General features: G+C 36.6%; 1 protein-coding gene across 5 annotated transcripts in view; it reads right to left on the minus strand.

Annotated features, from left to right (window-relative positions):
• Ccser2 (coiled-coil serine rich protein 2) overlaps nt 1-20,446 on the minus strand; it is a 129,485-nt gene that overhangs the window by 6,670 nt on the left and 102,369 nt on the right. For 2 of the 5 annotated variants that reach the window (XM_036198906.1, XM_036198911.1), the window contains 2 exons: nt 17,813-17,899; nt 15,948-16,037 (listed from right to left, as the gene is read on the minus strand). In XM_036198906.1, the coding sequence (XP_036054799.1) occupies nt 15,948-16,037; nt 17,813-17,899 (177 nt within the window). Of the gene's footprint in view, nt 1-3,719; nt 3,760-9,864; nt 9,950-15,947; nt 16,038-17,812; nt 17,900-20,446 lie in introns of all 5 variants that reach the window. The other 3 variants (XM_036198908.1, XM_036198909.1, XM_036198910.1) reach the window with 3 other exon arrangements.

Raw genomic sequence — 20,446 nt, forward strand, 5'->3', positions numbered from 1 at the left:
AATAAAAACCCTAACTAAGACAAAAGTTGGTACCAGGGACTAGGGTATTGTTGTGATAGGCCTGACTGTGTTTTTGTTTGGAATAACATGGACTTCATGTTAGGAAAGCAGTGGAATGCTTTAAGCACTACTTAATTGTGGGATGACTCATCCCTAACAGGCTTGTGGGCCATCTGGCCAAAACAAGTAAAAAAGATACTTTCTGAGAGCCAGCCTGGGTCTGCCTGCTGGTCTTAGCAACAGCAGCTGAAACATGATCTGGAGATGACCTAGCCCAATGAGAGATAGCTATGTCACACCAGCAGATGCATATTCATTAGACCTTCCCCTAGGGTAGGGTGGAGGGTATATAAGGCTTGCCTCTTCCTGAATAAACTGAGTCTGTGTGGTTTGACTCTGCGCCTACTTGGTCCCCACCCCCAAAGAGAACAACAGCAAAGGACCCTGCTACATCTGGTGCCGAAACCCAGGAGGACCCTGCTATACTTAATGGGCCATACAAGTAGGAGCATGGAAGACAAAGGTGCTAAGAGTTATCTGAACTGCCAGGGCTCACTCAAGAAGTTTCAGAGGAGAAGAATTTTAGTATGTTGCCTAGAGATCTTTCTTGTGATATTTGGTAAGTAAATTGCAACACTGTGAGGTCTAAGGCGACAACAGGGAGAGGCACCCTACCATGGACCAGACTATCACTAACCACAACTTACCACTAACAGCTACAGAGTTCTGGGGTCATAGTACTAGGAGCGGGAAAACCTGGAAGTGAGCACACAGCTGTCCCTGTGCTTAATGGAGCTCATTAAGGAGGTCAGGCTAACAAATGACAAAACTACTTCCAACAACATGGAATCAAAAAGAAAACAAAAGCTTGACTGGAAAGAAAACATGCAAAACGTAGAAACAATCTAGACAGGTTTTCAAGGGTGAGCAGGAGTTGCCAGGTAGACAGTTAGGAGGAAAATTCTAAGACAAGGGTTGGTACATGGACATGGCTAGCAAAGAACACAATGTTCTGTCATTTAGATGCCATGAGAATGTGGCGAGAGACTGCTGGGAGAAGAGGCAAGGCAGGCACCTACAGGAACCTGCCAAGCTACATAACTACTAAGAGCTACTGATAAATGCTAACAGAGCACAGAGGGCACAGAGCGCTTCAGGATCTCACTTTGGTGGATCCAGTGAGAAATTCAATGAGGGGAAAAAATGCTAAGAGTCATGTAGTAAGCTATCAACAGTCCAAGTGAGTGATCGCCAACAGCTCCAATAAAGTTTAGAGAGTATAAAATCAACACACTGTGGGGGAAAGAGACAGGACAAACACATTTGAGAATAGAAAAATTTTATAGTATTTCCTGTTATCTGGGCAAGGTATCTGGGCAAGGACCTACTAGTCTAAGCATTTCATGGCCTTAGCAGCTCACAAGACTCATAACATAAAGCAACAGAAACCCAAGCACAACTAGGGATTCAGCAAGCCTCCTAGAGCTACAAGTTAGTGACTACAGAAGTAGTCACTAATTAGGACTCTGTCCTTGGAACTTGTAGAGGGTTTTTTAGAAACATTCTGAAATGTAGACTGATGTCCAGTGCCTCTAACTGAATTCAGCAACGGCCAAGTGTCACATACTAGTTTTAGATAAATAAATATCACCATACCATTCTACAGATTCTCAGGTTAAACAGTTATATGTCAGCAATAGACACTACTTGGGGACTGCAAAGCTAGGATAGTCATCTTCAGCGATAACCTCAGATGCCTATCTGGACTGCTTACGAGGATAAACAGAGACCATGTGGCTCCTCATGCAAACACTATTACACTTTATTTTACATAGCAGTCTGTAGTATACGGTGATTAAATACATGCTTGCTATAAAAATGAGCAAGTGAATATTAGCTGTGTATTCAAGAATGGCTCAACTGGCCATAAACTAGCAAAGATGACTGGTTAGGTCATTAATAGATAATTAATGATTAAATAAAAATTAATGGACAAATAAATCTGGGTAATAGGAAATAAACCTTTTCTTAAAATGTTTAATTTTATTACATAGTAACTTGAACAGAAGTATCTTTCATAATGACCTACAAACAAAAAAGCAATCAAGTGCTTTTTTACTTGAATAGGCATTTCTGGTTCAGTAGGCTGGGAAAACTATCCCAATGTATATTGCTGTTTCCCTATTCCAATATCAACAATATAATTATGCATGCAAACCACATAGCACTGGGCTTTCAGACACACATCATCTATGATAATTAGAAAGGTAAGCATGAAAAGTTTAAAGTATGGCTTTTCATAACTGGTATAGAATAGCCAAGATATCCATCTCATAAAAATAAATTAGTTGCTACAGAACATGAAGTTTCTAGGTTCAAATGCATAGTTAAATAAGGTTAATCACAGCTATGTGTTTTAAATCAATAGCAGGCATGTGTGAGTATGATACCAAAGCTAAGATTGCTTTACTTCCTTCCTGGACAGAACTTGAGTTAGAACATAAAAGTATATCAATCTTTTGAAAGAATTACAAGATGGCTCCATGATGGAGCTAGTCAAACATAGTATTGAATGACTTAGCATCTATAATCAGACTGAAGGAAGTCTGAGTTCTGGATCTACTCCTTACAATTAGTGAGATATTGAACAAATGATAATTGTGCCCTGACGTGGAATTTCATAATTTAATTTCTGCAAATAACAGCAAGCCTATCAGGTCAAACTGGACTCAGCAACTGCAAGTCTCACAGAGGAGTTTCAGTATTTACAATCACCGGAGAAATGCTCCACTCCAGACTTGGGAAGACTTGAGTCTACCTAAATGCAGAAAACCCAATTCTAAGTTTGAATGCATGTTGTCTACTTTTCCTGAGACTTTGAGCGGAAGGTATTAGCCTCTTCGTTTTCTAAATGAGGACAATGACATTTAATGAAGAAATGTTCAATTTTTACACACTTCTGCAAGTGGCAAATATCAGCTTTAGACCATCACAGACTTTAAAATGCAGCATTAAAACATATTACTGTTATGTTATTTGGGTACTAGTTATAAATCCATGGGCTTTCATAATACACAGTATAATTAGATGATTATTTTAAAGTTTCAGTGTAAGCAATCTACACATTCAATACCATCATACAGGTAATAGCTTTCCTGAAAAGTTCCCTACTTTTTGGTTCTTGGTTGATTCTTACCTACAAAGGATAACAATTAGACACCAAGCCCAACCCCATTGGTGGATCAGTCTCTCTGGATAGACGTAGCTCCACAGTGGCTCCTTGGAGGAAACCCTGAGGAAAGCTGTTCATTATTATTGTGTCATCCCACCCCAGAGGTTTCTAGAATTATCATGTTGGGCTTCATAAGCATCCTTCCCCTCCAGTCACTAGCAAAAAAAGATGGCAGCTAAAATGTCAAGTACTGAGTAAAATGTTCCATAGTCTGTAAAGTAGAAAACAGGAAATATTCAAGTATAAAAATTATATTGTTTAACACACAAGAAACACCTAAAATCATTTTCTGAGCTACGTATAGGTTTACTGTATTATTAAATACACTTTAATACTTCAAAGGAAGATGGAAATGGAGCCACCTATAACATGCCTGTAATCTCATGCATGCACGCTTTGACATGCATCATGCAAACTGGGAGAAAACAGAAAAGCAAAAAGTGACCATGAGGAAGGTGGTAGGAAAAAATCTGAAATTGTACTGTACCACGCTTTGTCAGAGAAGTAATGGACTAACTTCTCAACTCCTTGCCAATGGCACAATGGAAGAGCAGAGACAAGAAAAAGACAGGACAAGGGCATCAGAGACCAGACAAAACACCAAGGATTGCCATGACTGGGCAGCAGCCAATGGTATCTGCTCTGCTTGTGTTTGTCTAGGCATTATTCATTTTTGTACATAGTATATTTACATATAGTAAAGCATATTTAATTGGTTTATACCGTTTTTGCTAAAGTGGTTTATAATTAGTACAAATATTCATACCCATAGAAAAGTATGTTTATAACTTCTTATAATCTTACACAAGAAAATCACTTGAATTTTACCAAATACAATACTGAATGAAAAAAACTTTGACACAATTTAATACTAACATACCAAAGACCTAAGGAGATTAGGTCACAAATAAACACTTATGAAGAAAGGAAAAAGAAGAAAATATTTTTCAGTAATTAAAAAAAAAAAACTTCTAGCATATTATAAAGCTAAATAAATTTAGTGTTTGCTAGTTTTTATTGCTGCAATGGCATTAAAGACCTCTTAAAGGTAAATTAAACCTTAACTTAGAAATGGTGTTATAAATGATACAAGTGGTTCCACATATCACTGTGAAGACAAATTATTTAAATAAGCCTCTCTGGGACTAGCTCCAAGTGAAGACAATCATGGTTTCCAGTGACTTTTGGAAACTCAGAATAATCTTTTGCCCTCTAGATTTCAGAATGGCACCCCCAGATCTGAGAAAGCTTAAGAGGACATATGATTAATAAATGTATTACTTAAAAACTACAGAAATATGGAATTCACAGAGCCTCTGAGCTTACAGCCAATTACCTGCTTCTAAACTGTCAACATATTTAAGAGTGGCTGAGGTATGTGCTGCTGAGGCACAGTCACTGAGACATGACTGAATGCATGCAGCTCTCTCTTAAAGACAGTCTGTCACTACCTAGCAGATGTAGACAGAGCACTTAACAATAGCACAATTCCACTGGTGTAACCAAGAGGGAAGGTGTGCAAGCGCAATGCCTCAGCTGCAACAGCTGGGTAAAGAAACCACCCCGCCATCTGCAGAGCAGGCGCCTTTGCTGCACCTACCCCAGTGCAGGTGCTGACAGACAAGCACGTGCCTAGGTTTCTGGGAAGTTCTACCAGACCATGAGTTAGGTGCACATTTCTAATTCACCAGTCAATAGCCATGCTAGATACCATCTGGAATTGACTGCGAAAATCATATAATATTACAGAAAAAAATGACTGCACAACGGACTTAGTTCAGTTTCTACAAATTATCCTAGTTTCCATTCCAATTGAAATATTTTCTTTTTATGAAAAGTCACTCCCAAAGTCAATTGCTCCTAAGAACACAACAGCTGAAGTAACATTGCAGATAAAATTGACTAAAGTCACATCTTGGAGTCAGTCAGACTAGGCCGTGTAAATCAAATCTATCAGCATGTCTACATCGTAACTGCTCCTCGTGAGTGCACAGGCTTTAGCAAATGATGTCCTTCCAGAGCTTTGCCTGAGGAAGTGCTGGCACTGGACTATACACAAAGATAAACTCCACTGCAGTATTTATATGGACTAGAAAAAGAAGGATTACACCCAAGGGATAACACATTGTCATCCACCAAAAAAAGAGTGATTTCAAGTTACAGTAACTATGTGAAATATGTTTACATGATTCAAAAATATCTAGAGCTACAAAACATTCTTATTTTATGAAAGACTAGAAGGAAACACATAAAACTATTTTATTTCTTTTAGCTCATCTATAACGAGCCACTATATTGTATGTCAGAGGAAATTTTAAATTTTAAAGAAAAGGTCATCTACAATAAATTGCAAGATGTAGGCTCTGGTTTTAGAATAAAATGCAATTCTAGTGTATTTACTTACCTGAGGATATTACATCATTCTGATTTATTGATTTACATATTTAACTATAAAATCAGAATAATTAATAGCTGACTATGAATTATTGTGGAGATCAAGTGATAATTCAAATAAAATGCTTATATAGTCAATGCTATCTTTATCCTTTTCTTAAATACATGGCTATATTTTATAAACTATACATCAAATTTTCCAAATACTTTAGACATAATTTCCAAAGTGCATTATTTAATTATTAGATTAAGGGCATGGACTTTGAGACAGTAATTCCTGAGGGGAGAAAAATGACCAATAAAAAAATCAAATAGTGGGCAAGCCGGTGAAAAGAAGCAGGTTAGCACAGGTGAGGCAGGCGAAGCCCAATGACCAGTATCTCAGTATCTTGCTCAAGGATCATCATCTTCAACAACAAAAAGCTTTCCGTGGCACATGGGTTTAATCTTTTGGGGAAAGCACTTAAAATGATAAAGATATTTTGGTAAAAATGTTTTCTATGATAACAAAATTTATACAAAGTTGCCTAAACTCTCTTTTTTTCTTCCTATTTTTCCTGTGTGGACGTGGTGTGTACATGTTTGTGTATGCATGTTTTTGAATATGTGTATGAATGCTCAAGGTTAATGGCAGGAATCATTCTTGGTCATTCTTCCACCTGATTCATGGAGGCAGACTCTCAATCAAATCTCAAGCTTATTTATATTGCTAGTCTGCTAAGTAGTTTGCTCTGGGGACCCCTGTCTACTCTTTCTGAGGCTGAAATTACAGTTAGACCACCACCACACTCACCAATATTTACAAGGGTTTCTCAGGATCAGAACTCAGGTTCTCATGCTTAAGTGTTTAAACTGCTGAATCATGTCCCCAGATCCTAAGGTTCTGAGTCTTCATATTTAAAGTTGGTATGCTAAGCCTATATTCACTCATATTTATATGGGAGACACAATTCATTGATTTTCTTATTGCAAGTTGCTAACATTTTTAGAAAAAAAAATTAAGTCACTAGAGAAGAAAGTGAGTATATTATGTTTTAAGAGGAAGTACTATTTAAGAATCCTCTGTCTGAATTTTAAATATAGGTACACATGTATTAGATTACAAATATGTATTTGCTTCCAATAAATATATACTGGCTGAGAAGCAAAATAAACTCATCATCACTTGTCAAAATTATTTGTTAGGTGTCACCTGAAGGTTAAACAATAAAAGGAAAACCAAAAGCTATAAATTCTGTGCTTCCAATGTAATTCTGGTAAATATAATTATTATTAGAATATAAATTTAGACATCAAGCAACACATCTAGCATTGCTGGCTATTTAGGACAGATGGAGATGTACTTCACATGGTTTGTTTACTTTCCTTTCCACCTAAGCTGTTTCACACAGAAGAGAGATACAGAGAATGCCTAAGTTCTTTCAAGTAAAATAACCAAGAGAAAATTCTGAAAGGGAAGTAAGGCGCAGAAACAAATGGGCATTGTTCTTAAATATGATTTTGATGCACCAAGTGTGGCAGGAGAAGCTATTGGATTGGTCATTAAGACCTTCTATTTGCAAGAAGCAATTCTTAATTTTTCCTGCTATGCATCAGGGTTACTCATCATTCTCAATCCAACGCAGACGGACATTAGAGCAGAAGGAGTAACCAATGCCAGTTAACAGATGTCTCCACTAACAGCAAGAAGGGTCTCCACATACTTAAACAGAAACTATTTTCTGGTAGCCTATACAAAATTTATTTGAAACCAGAAGAAAAACAACACAAAGTAAATTAGTCTTCATTCTTTATGATAAAAAAAATTAACAAAAAATACAAGTGAACATTTCCAGAGAAAGCCATATAAAAGCCAGGAACTTCTATATATCCATTCCCTAGAGTTACTCTTAAATTTAGCAAGAAGATTTTTCTGGAATGGCCTTGGCTACATACTCCTAATACACACTGATGATTTCACACTCTGCATGTTTAGAACAGGCTATCTTTTCACACTGGACTATCTACTCTTACAACTTAAAATGCAAACCAGAGTGCCATTACTGAAAACTCAGCCACAACTCCTGACCTTTGCATTGATGATAAACACAGTGCACTCTAGTCAATGCCCAAGTAGGCATCCAAAGAACTTTTTAAATGAAACATTATATGAAAGAGAAACTCCTTAACTACCTTCTATTATTTATAATCAACGTCTATAAAAACTGAGTGCTGGGAACCACACACTAGTTAAATGTAGAAACAGACATTATCCAGTTGAATTTTCATTTAGTATACCCCCCCCCAAAAAAAAGATCTATTCTTACACTCTCCATAAAACCACTGGATTCATTCTTATGATTTAATGGCCTTACTTCTTCACACTGGGGATTGGGGGGTTGAAAAATAACCTGTTAGCACACTGCATTAGCTATCCACAGGGTGAATCTCAGATAGTACAGTTGTTAAAACACATCTCTCTTCCAGAAGAACCTCTCCTGTTCAGTGGGAGTTGCTAAAGTGTGTGGAACGATCCTATGGCTATGGCTCAACAAGACTCCTATGAGTATCTCTAGAAAAAGACATACATCCACCCATCCCTGAGTGGCTAGCAGAGCTAAAGCATACACAACTAATCCTTACTTTTTTCCTAGTCTGGAGATGCAGAAAGAGGTTTGACCTAGAAAAATCAGAGATCAGCCTTGATCACAACACTATAGCAACAATCAGAACCTAACAGCACTGAACCCAAGAGGAAGAGGAAGAAGAAAGTGCTAACAGATGGCCATGGCCAGTGGAAAGGATAACAAAATTCTAAAGCTATTCCAGTTAAGAAATTGGTGAGAGGGATATTTCCAGATACATACTTTACAAAAAGCTCCATTCGCAAAACAGGCTTATTAACCTTACTTCAATTCTATACTGCAGCTAGTGGAGGGATGGCAGGGGAACACGTGGTAGGGAGAAGGAGGTAAAGGGGGCCTGCAGTGAGCACAGAGTTGGGTAGGCTGACTTAAAATAAACCTGTCAGGCAGCGCTAACTACTGACTCCAAGGCTCAAAATCCACCATTTGTTAGTGCTGTTCCTATTATCACTAGCGGCTCTCTCTAGTCCCCACGTGCCATGGGTTTTCAACAGAAGACATGGAAGCAGCAGCTCTAGAAATAAAACAGAGCTCGTAGACAGTGCTGTATTATCCCTCTTCTCTGCTCCACATAAGAGAACCCACTTCAGAATAACCTGTTACAGCCCACAGCTCTACAAACTCTTATTTTTCATCAAAACAAAAATCACAGAAGGAAAAGAGAGGCACCAACCAAATCATGTCTTATCTGGAATTCATGTTAATTATTTACAATTTTCATAAACCAAGTCATAATTTAAAAAAATAAATTATAATTCTTAGTTAATTAAAAATCCCTTTTGGACTCTTAATATTTCACATAAGGAAAATTAGTGAAAAATGGTAGGAATCACAATTAGACTAAATCCATGGATAAGGTGTAGAACTAACTCTGAAGGACTATTTTTCATTAATATTAGCCTTTTTTTGGAGGAGGTGACTTTTCAAAAAAGATAAAATACAGCCAACTTACCAGGTATCGTTAAATACATTATCTAGAGCAGTCAACACATATGGAAGGTCAAGTGATAACTGAATCATTAAGTGTTAGTACACATGCATATTCCAAGCCATTGCTTCTGTGCTGCAAAGTAGCTAACAAATTATAAAGACATATTAGTAGTTAAATAAAAAAGGCCTGGAAAAGTTTTTAAAGGATTTTTTAGATGGCAGTTAAGTACACTCAAAGCCTTTGATTAGGAAATATTTAAAGAAGTGTGCAATGGTCTAGTAAGACTGATCCCTAAACAGTATGCATCTGTCCATCAAATCTGTGGATTATGTGCACATTTTAAAAATAACTAGGTAAAAAAACAATTTTTATTCACATATTTCATGATCTTCATAAGATCTATTTAAAGACAGATGCATGTCAGCAGGTCTAGGGTCACCACAGAATGTTTCGATGTTGTTAAGGTGAAATTAACCTCTGAGAGCTTTCAGGTCATAAGTGGAGATTTGTTTGCATGCGTCAAGGAAGTGTTAAGGGAGCAGACCACAGGGAGTGCTCCATAGCAGGTGCCTGCAGATAGCTTAGGAGGGCAAAGAAGGTACTGGGGAGGGGCAGGTCATGCAGAAGGGAAATACCATGAAGGGAAAGCCAGAGCAGGATGGGAGTGAGAGACACAGACTCACTCTGTCTGCGGTGCGGTGGAACAGTCCGTGGCATCCCCTGGAAGGAGCCCTGCCAAGGAGAGAAGGAGGGAGCAGAATACCCACCCTGTGCAGAAAGAGATGGGGTAGGAGGCATAATAAAGAAGGGAACCAGAGAAACCAAAGTCATATCTGTTTTCACTTCAAATAATACAGCAACAGTGTTAATTAGAAGTAAATTTCATTTTTAACTCATAGGCAGCTCAAATTAACATATCAGAATTCATAATCTAGTTGTCAAATATTTTTACAGAAAATATCACTCTACTCTTTGTAATTAACATACAAATAGGCCTTTCTGGTATGCAATAAATCCATCATCATAAATCTTTTAAAGTATCAGATTATCTACTATTTTGTAGAAAAGGAGCTATAAAAGGGAAGATAAATTACATGTATTAACATACAGAAAACATTAATTCATGAATCAGAAAATCAAATATCATCGAAAAAAACTTTTATTTCTCTTCAAGTCATAGATCTTTAAAAGATTAGAACACAAAAATAAAGCTAGGGTTAGAAATAATTAGGATATTGTGACACTAAGGTTTTACAAAGTGTGACATGCAAGCCGTGGGTGATACATGCATTTTAGTATGGATAACTAATAGCTCCTTAATCTAACTTAATCATGTTTTATCAAAATTGGAAGACATCTGTATAACAGATGTTGAACACCACAGAATCAAAAACACATTTTGCCAAAACTCTCCACTTTAGCCAAATTAAAAAATATCCACTGATAAGCCAAGCGGCGGTGGCGAACGCCTTTACCCAGCACTCAGGAGGCAGAGCCAGGAGGATCTCTGTGAGTTTGAGGCCAGCCTGGTCTACAGAGCAAGATCCAGGACAGGCACCAAAACTACACAGAGAAACCCCATCGTATATATATCTCCACAGATAAAATTACAAAATACAAATGAAATGGTTCTAGTACTAGTGATTTTGGTTCTATATCTTTTGTTTTCTAACAAAACAAAAATTGTTTTTTCCAACACATATTCAAATAGTTTCAAAAATGTCTTCCATAGGTCTGGAATAAATCCAAATTAATGACAGACATTTATAAACAGATGGATCACAGATGGCTATAACAGTCATGTGTAATGTGTTATTGGCTTTGATAAACAATTCCACTCAGTTATTCATTTTGTATAGAACTACAAAATGTAAAACATGGTTGTTTTAAAAAACAGCATAAGGCATGAACAATAAATTCTTGTGTCCAGACTTCTGCCTGTCAGAATGTGATGTCTCAGAGGCCGAGGTAGCTCCTGCCAGTACTTACAAAGCTAGCTGACACATTATATTCAAAACTCAATGCCTGAAAATGACTAACATTACACAATGCAAAAGCAATTGTGTGACACCTCACAAATGTTACTTGTTCAAATATTGATGTGTATGTTCACACATACAAATCTCTTTGAATGACAAATATAAATGCAACAATAAATAAACAAGACCCCTTAGCAAAGAAATAAGCCCTTTAATACCCTTTGAGTACTTATCTCCACATGTACACAGAAATATCTGAGTTGTAATATGGCAACTCCCAGTGGGGAGGAAAGTAGAAAATCTGAGTCTAAAGGTAGGACAGTCCTGCAGCAATGTTAACCAATGCTGCTGCCCAGTCTCCAGATCAGGAAAGCAAATGCGATAGTTTACTCAAAAGACAAATCTGCGAGGTACACTGTTACTTCAGTTGCTTTGATATACTATCTCCCAGGCCAAGAAAGTGGAAACAGGTTTCTTGCTAGTAAAATTATAAACATTTTTTAGAAATCACACACTTTTGATATGCTTTTTGTGATGCATCTGTGGTAGTTTTCTGATTTTACAAAAATATAATGGGAAAACTTGACTCAGTAAGTCTACAGCACAAGCACCTAATTCTTAGAGAAACACCTGCTTATGGCACCATCTTCCACTTGTCGTGTTGATATGTTACATGTGTCTCTACTTTATGCAATGATATGAACTGAGCGACATTCAGCATTAGAAATAACTCCAACAGAACATTCTGAAATGTATACCAGATCGTCTTCCCATGACTTCTCATACGTAGCAGTTATTAAACCAGGAGAGAGAAGAAGAATTAGGTTCTACTGTGAACAGTTTTAACATGTACAAGCCTTTCCACGTGACATAATAGTCTGCATATTCCCACAATGGTTTTGATAGTCATCCACGACAGCTGATTATGTGACAGGACACACAGACCCTTTAGACCTTCTCTGCTGTGTGATGGGGACTGACAGCTAATTTTGTTTAATTATTGAAATTAAGGTATTCAAGCAAATGCTGGCTGGTAAAAAGAATATATCCTGATAATTTGGAATTTGATGTACAAAATAACTTTCTATCTTTAAATGTTATGGTTAAATGCTTTGAAAACAATATTAGAAGTACATAGAGTGATAGGATTTAGTCCTTGTCCTATGTTTTTTTCTCATCCAAAATATTTTTGCAATTTTTAAATATAATCACATCATTTCCCTCCTCCTCCTAACTTTCCCCATATGCTCTCAATCCTTCTAAAATTCATGGTGTCTTTTTCTTGTTCTTATTATTATTACTCAATATTAAGTAATGCTGTTCTTAAGAAGAGGCTAGGGTATGATCAGTTATAAAGAGTGACAAGGTCTGCTATAAAGCTCAGCCTGGCTTTGTAACTGTAGTCACCCTTTTCCATCAGCCTCCAAGCACCAGGATCAGCTGGACTGCACCACCCATAGCTGGCTCTGTAACTTTATATATTAGATAAACGAGCCTTCAGCCAGGTTTGACGGTGCAAGCCTTTCATCTCCAAATTTAGGAAACAGAGGTATGTGGCGTTCAAGGCCACCCTGGTCTACATCAGGCAGCCAGGGCTAAATTGTGAAACAAAAACAAAATAAAATGAACTTTGGTTTCTCACAGTACCAGTCTCCCATAGCATTCATGCGCCATGCAAGTATTTGAGAAGGTTGCTTCTCAGTTTTAGCTTCCTGTGTGCAGGGAAATGGGATGACTGGCATCTAGGCATACTGTGTTAAGACATACTAAGCAAGCATCTGGTGGTTGGTGCTGTTTAGTGAACAGAGCTTGCCACAGAGCAATAGGCACACAGGTATCTATCATGTGCTTTTCTTTTCTCTGCTCTACTGCTTTGGTTATTATTTCTGGTGGGTTCTCTACTTCAGGTATCGAACTTGAAGCCATTAGGGATACTCAACTCTACTCAGACAAATCTCCAGAGGAAACTCATGTCAGCTTCAAAAAAATTTTTTGTTGTTCCACCATTCTACTGCCATTGGTAGCCATCTACTCATCTATCACCTTCCCTATTTCTTTCTTACCTCCTAAGTGGCTTCAAACAAACCCTTGTCAGTAAATCTCGCAGCCATTATCCTTTTCCATCTTTCACTGCAGTCAGGGTTTCTTACTTTGTGATATGTTCAAACGGAATTCCTATTAGATAATGTTCAATTGGAATTTGCACCGAAAGCCCAAGTAGATGCTATAATCAAGTGACTGTAGCAATGTCAAAACACTGAAATGTCCCAAGATGTTATAAGAAAATGTGAAAAGACATAGAATATAATCAGCAACCTTCTCAAAGGCTTTAAATTTATTTTTAATTTTACTTACACTAAAATGATTTTTAACTGGCCTTTTCATTTCTAAAATTTCTACCTAAAAAACTAAAGATTACCAAACAAGAATCACTACATCTGTATCACCTATAACCTATCTAAATATGCTAGACTCTTCCTTTATAAAAAGAACATCTGGAGCAAAGTATAATTTCTGAGTGAAGAAAAAAAAAAGCACTATCATTATAGAAACTGTTTCCAACATGATGTATTTCAAGTGAAGTCCAATGAGCACGGGGAAAGATCTCAAAGTAAAATGATTTTTAACTTGATACTTAAATATTATGGAAGTAAATAAACAAGCATTTATTTATTCATTGAATGTACTTCCATGAAACTACTGTAGTTCTTAGATTAGACTTTCTGACTCTACTTACATGAGCTTTCACATTAACTTCTCTGTTTTCCTTAGGACATGTCCGTGCTCTACCTTACCTGTCAACCTACTGCCCGAACCCCCTCCCACCTCTGCCTTTAGAAGCTGTTCTGTAGTTAAAGACATTCCATTCCTCCCATTCTGATTTTCAAAACCTCTCATCCTGCAAGGCTCTTCAGCATGCTTTTGGGATAAAGAACCAATGACCAGTAAGTAGTCAGGAGTCCTAAGTTATAGTACTGTCTCAGCCACTTCTTTAGTAAAGAAACTTAATAGGCCATTTTACAGCCTTTGATTTTTATTCTATCTATAAAACAAAGGAATAGACAGGTGATGCCTATTAAAAAATAATAATGGAGCTGGGCGGTGGTGGCGCATGCATTTAATCCCAGCACTCAGGAGGCAGAGGCAGGAGGATCTCTGTGAGTTCGAGGCCAGCCTGGTCTACAGAGAGAGTTCTAGGAAAGGCACAAAGCTATACAGAGAAACCTTGTCTCAAAAAATAAAAATAAAAAAAAAAAAAATAATAATAATAATAATAATGATAAATCATGGAGAAAGCTGAAGTCTGAATTGTTGATAGTGCTTGGCTAAACACCTGACCCTTTACTTCTCCCAAAATCACTGTAAAAATTAACTCAGGAATGCACTGAGGTGGTTCTGCACCAGTTACTTTTACCCAGAGTAAGGAGGCAGATTAATATACTGTTTCCAGAACAAAGAGGCGGGGTGCGGGGCGCGGGGCGGGGGGGGGGGGGAGAGCCAGTGTGGTTATGAAGTTTAAAGACTTCCATAAAGATACAAAGTGAAGCTTCTTACACTTAACAGAAAAGCTAAATCAATGATGTTTACAGCTACACACACTTTGTGGGAAACTGGAGGCCATAGACAGATCAGATGCCATGTAGAGGCACTAGGCATAGTACTTTATCTTAGACTTCTCTCTAGACATCTCCACACCCTTTAACATCCAAGTAGAACTAGGTTATCTCTGTCTAAGGGTGCCATTCGCTTCCTGTGATTTGAGTCCTACCTTTATCGTCCTTCACTAAGTTCTTCACTTGTCTAGACTTTCCACACCCTCCAACCTCCTTCAGCTGTTTAGGAACCAAGGAGCCTACATTTATCTGTGTATTTTCTTCTCTTATTCCTCACTTTTCCTTCAAAAACCACAGTGAAAGCTCTTCAAGTACGTTAATTTCTACTATCATATCATCCCACATACAGAGAAAGCAATTACACATTATATGGAAAGAAACAAAATAACAATTTTATAAAATTTAAAGCTTATAGTTAACTTTTCTAAGTTGGATTGACTATATTAACCTATGTATTTTTCTATTCATTTGTATTACTGAGGCTCTGTTGCAATATAGAACACAAAGGGAGTCTCAAAGTGTACTAAGCATTCTCTTATTAATAGAAGCCTTTTACCTACCCCATATAATAGGATAATGACTGACATCCTGAAGTGAGTTCCAGGTACTCAGAGTGAATAATACAGTACTTTTAGCACTAAATATATTTTGATAAATAACACTTTTAAAAACAACAAACAATATTTTGGTGGCTATTTCCTATTGTTTCAAATAAGTCATATCCTAACTATATTTTCATGGATTAATATTTCCTAATGCCCTCAATAGTTCGTAATTATAAAAAAAATTCGTATAATAAAACCTATTTGGAAAAGCTTCAACACAAAAGGTAATATACTACATCATACACCTTCAATGTAGGATACATTGCGTAAGTGGGACCACAGTATTACTACTCCCACAAAAACATGCAATGAGAAAAGAGTAGACAATTAAATAAGATAGGCCACAATATGCAGAAAGGAAAAGCTACTAAAAGCACATTCACTTGTATAGAGCACATGAGAGAAGCTTTGGAAGCACATAACATCAGGAGACAAGGGAAGAGCAGCTCATCTAAAGAAAAAAATAGCTTTGGCAAATTCAAAATTATTAGTGGTTAGATTTAAAAAAAAAAAATCAAAGCAGCACAACAAAATAGCAAAGGACTGAAGTCAAGAACAAGTGACTTACAGGGATTCTTCTCCAGGGTGTCTGGGTGTATTTATCAGCAAATGTACACTTTTCCTCTTTAGATTTCTGGTGGCAGTTACACCGGGTTGCCTGGACAAAACCACAAATGTTTAAAATGGTTTTATTCTGCACATACACACAGGCCAAGGCTGTGTTAAGAACAACAAGCCAAATTACCAAGTCACATAGTACAACGCAACTCTAGCTACTTTCATGGCAGACATTTCTACATCAAACATCAAGGTCTATTCAGTTGTTTCCTCTTTTTCAGGGACTGGATTTGGGATAAAGCAGTGAACGATAATATTTCTTTGACAATCTTTTCAAACTGTCTGAAAAACTAACTATATATAATTTTATGTATTTAAAATGTACAAAATCACTTAGAATATATGTAGCAATCAAGGGAATAAAAAGAATACTACTGAAAAATTATATCCCTTTTCTGATTTATTTTGATCCTGTTGTGGAGTACTGTCCTCTGCCCCTAACAGATCTTCATCAGATGTAACTGCTTGCAAAAGAACTTTAAGATTGGGTCTGATGACATTCCTTTGAAAGACAGGGTGGAAGGTTCTAATAACTCACCTGAGATTCTAGCCACTCTCTTCTGAACCCTCCAGCCAGCTATATCTACTTCTGTCCTTAATGAATGTGGCCCTGTGATCCTGGGAGTGTTAGAGTTTATATTCTGTGGAGCATTAACTAAGGGGGAACTCCATCTATGCAGCTATGGAATGAGAACTCCCAGTGCTGTGAGTGCTTTGGGCTCACCTGAGCTCCTTTAAGCAACCTTTCACCCATGCTCTGAAAGTAAACTCAGTAGACTCACTGGTTCCCCAAGATGGACTTTGGTGGAGCTATTAATGATGCCCAAAAGGAAGAGCAGATGTTTGTTTATAACTCTCCAGAGAAAGTGTTCTAGCAACAAGTACTAAAGACCGTTTCTTAATTGGATCTTTGATGGAACTCTGCTGGGTATTAAATACAAACAGTCTACATGCTATGACGGTTCCTCGGTGCAATGCTACAAAGTCTCTTTAATGATCTTTACTGTACTGGAATATAATCAATTGAAAAATATATTTTCTACACAATTCCTGCTTTTGACCCTTTAACCATATCTGACCTGGGTGCTCCTATTCATTCCTGAGTTGGATACCTGAAATATGACCTTAGTGGCAGAGAGTTCACTCTGCTGTATCCTTGACATTCTGAATCAGAGTAGTATTTTATAAAGCGGAATTTGCAGTTACATTGTTGTTTAATTTCAAATAAATATTCTCTTTTAGTTTTTGTGATTTTATGCAGTATATTCATTTTAGTCTGGCCTTTTAATCACTACAAACTATCCTATAACTGCATTCAAAGTACCAAACAAACTGTTTTCTCATGAACATTTGAAATCACAACAATTACAAAATTATGAAGATTCTATCAAGCCTACCTCTGAGGAATCACTTATCATCATTCACAGAAATGAAGTATTTCCCTAGAATCCCTTTCAATATAACACAATACTCAAGGTCAAGCACTTGGAGTCACTCTACTTACAGAGAGAAAAATGCCCAGGTACTCATTTCTCAAAACATGTCTGAAAAAAAACCATTTACTCTGCATTAATAAGCAAAAAAGTCCTTACAAAAGAGGCCATCAACATGAACCAACAAAGAAGTATTCACATGAATACTTTATATTTTATGTAAAAGTTCCATCATAAACTTTAACTGGAACACATGTCTCTAAACACAATGCTACATGAAACTCTGAAAGCCAAAATAAAGTCAAGCTCCACTCTTGCCCAGTCTTATACAAGCAAATACAACTCCCTGGTGAAGGGCCTGTTTACAGTCTATAATACTTACAAGCTGATGCTCTAATCGTTGGATTTTTTCATCTTTTTTCTTTATTTCCTCTTTAAGTTGTTTTATTTCATTTAATAAATCTTCATTCTGAAATATGAAAAATACTGTTACATAAAATAGTCTAATGAGAAGCATAATGTCAATGAAGTCAAATAGTGAATGGATTATTTGTTCATCTAAAAGGAAATCTATTAAATTTTAGAAAGGTTTCATGATCTAATGGCAACTGACATGCAAAGAATGGGCAAAAATGGAAGTAACTGCTAACATTCACCAAGTTATCATTTGAATTAACATTTATGCTGATCTTGGCTACACAGAGATATATGCTGTTATTCTTTATATTAACATAATAAAGAAACTGGGCCAAAGGTCATACAGTAAAGGAAATCACCATGCAAAACTAACTTCAGCTAAAATTTCAAGGGACACTTATAAGTTGTCTGTCAGAAAACATCAAGGGAAGGGCAGACAGAGGGAATGGTGTTAATTAATATACAGGAGAAATTTCAAGATTGGCTCAGAACTCAGCAAAAGATTAATATGTCAGCTGAGTACCAGAGAGTGTTCTTCAATGAGCCACTTTCCTGACAAGCACTGACTGAATTCAAGTGAAAGGCACAAACTTCATCAACCTATAGAAATAGCCAATACTGTAAAATGGAAGTCTTTGTCAAGCTTAGCAATATTCTGACAACATTTCCAAAATGGCAAGTAGTGTTAACCTATCCTTAGCCCATTTTGTGTACCACTACTCAATTATCCACATATATACATATACTGAGGAAGTACTATAAGAAATCAGAATGTATATTTTCATGAAAGAATTTTCTAGAACAAAAACATGCAAACAAATAATGATTATGTGTTGTTACTGAGCAAAATATGTCATCTCCTTCAGATAAAATCCAATAGAGATTTAGGGTGAATATAATTAATATACATGCAAAAAATTATCTTTTGGCCAGGCGGTGGTGGCACGCACCTTTAATCCCAGCACTCGGTTAGCAGAGCCAGGTGGATCTCTGTGAGTTCGAGGCCAGCCTGGGCTACCAAGTGAATTCCAGGAAAGGTGCAAAGCTTCACAGAGAAACCCTGTCTTGAAAAACCAAAAAAAAAAAAAAAAAAAAAAAAAAAGAAATTGTCTTTTTTAAGTTTTAGAAATGCAATTATTTTAATAAAAGATAACAAGTAAACACTAAACACAGGTTTTGGGGATATGACAGAAGTCATCCAAATGACAGGGAAAAAATCAGAGGTTAATTAGGAAAAACCATAAAAGTTGGACTTGAAGATAAAGAGCTTAGGAAGTGAAAATTCGTAAGAGGAAAAAAGATGGTTTAGAGAACATGAAAGATACAAGAATACACTAAGGACACATTTCTACCCTGTACAGAAAACAAAGTCATTATGATTTGATGTATATAACACATTACACAAAATCCTAAGAAATAAATATCATTAACATTGAGGTGAAAACATGATGAAGGATGTTTTGTACCTCAAGGTCAGGATGAGACCACATTCAAGGCTTGCCGACTCTCACAGACATGAGTGGTAATTGTTAAAGAAACAGAAAATACTAAAATACTGTTTTACAGACACTGATTAGCAGAAACAAATTCTATATAATTAAGATTATTCAAAACTGGTATATCGGTCCTAGCATCAAGGTACTGTTTGAACATTTGCAAGTTCACAACTTGTTTTCCAAATGAAATATGGCAGCATTTGCTATGTCCAAGCAGAATTCATATGAATTTCTTTAAGTTGTTCTTCCTTTATACAACAATGCTATGTCATACCACAGGGCTGATCATTCAAGTTGGCTCTCAGATTGAAGATGAATACAACAGAATTTCAGCTAATAAACAGACCATGTGTAATTAAGTGAGATTTAGCATTATGTTAAGTCACTAATGTTCTGAGATTATCTGTTATTGCAATGACTAGCAAACATGGGCAATTACAGCTTGAGGAAATGGGATGTAAATGCTTTATCTTGAAAATATTAAATGAGTCAAGAATATCTGTATATGCTTAAGAAATAGTTGTAAAAGCTATCCACTAAAATCTAAAGATCATGAGAATTATAATACTTCCAACTGATTAAATTTTCAGACATGGGAAGGGTAATCACACTCCTGAATATTTTAATTTTATGAATATATAGAATATATATATGAATATGTATACCATTTTATTTTTATTGGAAACTTTATTTTGATAATTATTATTCATGGTTATAAGCAACAGTAGTAACACAGGGTCAAATTACTTTCTAACTGACAAGGGATAAATTTAAGTTAAAGCATCACAGGGCTATCATTTTACTTTCATACAGTGGCAAAGGTTCAGAGGAAATCTGATAGTTTTCCCAGAATGCAAAGATCTAGGTTGGCCTGTTTTCTGTTGTAGGGATTGATCTGACTCACAGCCTTGTGGATGTTAAACAAGTATTCGGCCAATGAGCTACAATCTCAGACATTTTTGTGACAGTATCTCGCTACATTGTCCGGGCCAGCCTTGAACTCACTGTGTAGCACAGGCAGATTTCAAGTCAGCCTCCTGATTAGTGGGATCTATAGGCATTTGTCACTACAGTCTGCTAAAAGCTCTAGGATTTTAATACCT

The sequence above is a fragment of the Onychomys torridus genome, chromosome 9 (assembly GCF_903995425.1).
Source record: "Onychomys torridus chromosome 9, mOncTor1.1, whole genome shotgun sequence".
Classification (NCBI taxonomy): Eukaryota; Metazoa; Chordata; class Mammalia; order Rodentia; family Cricetidae; genus Onychomys; species Onychomys torridus.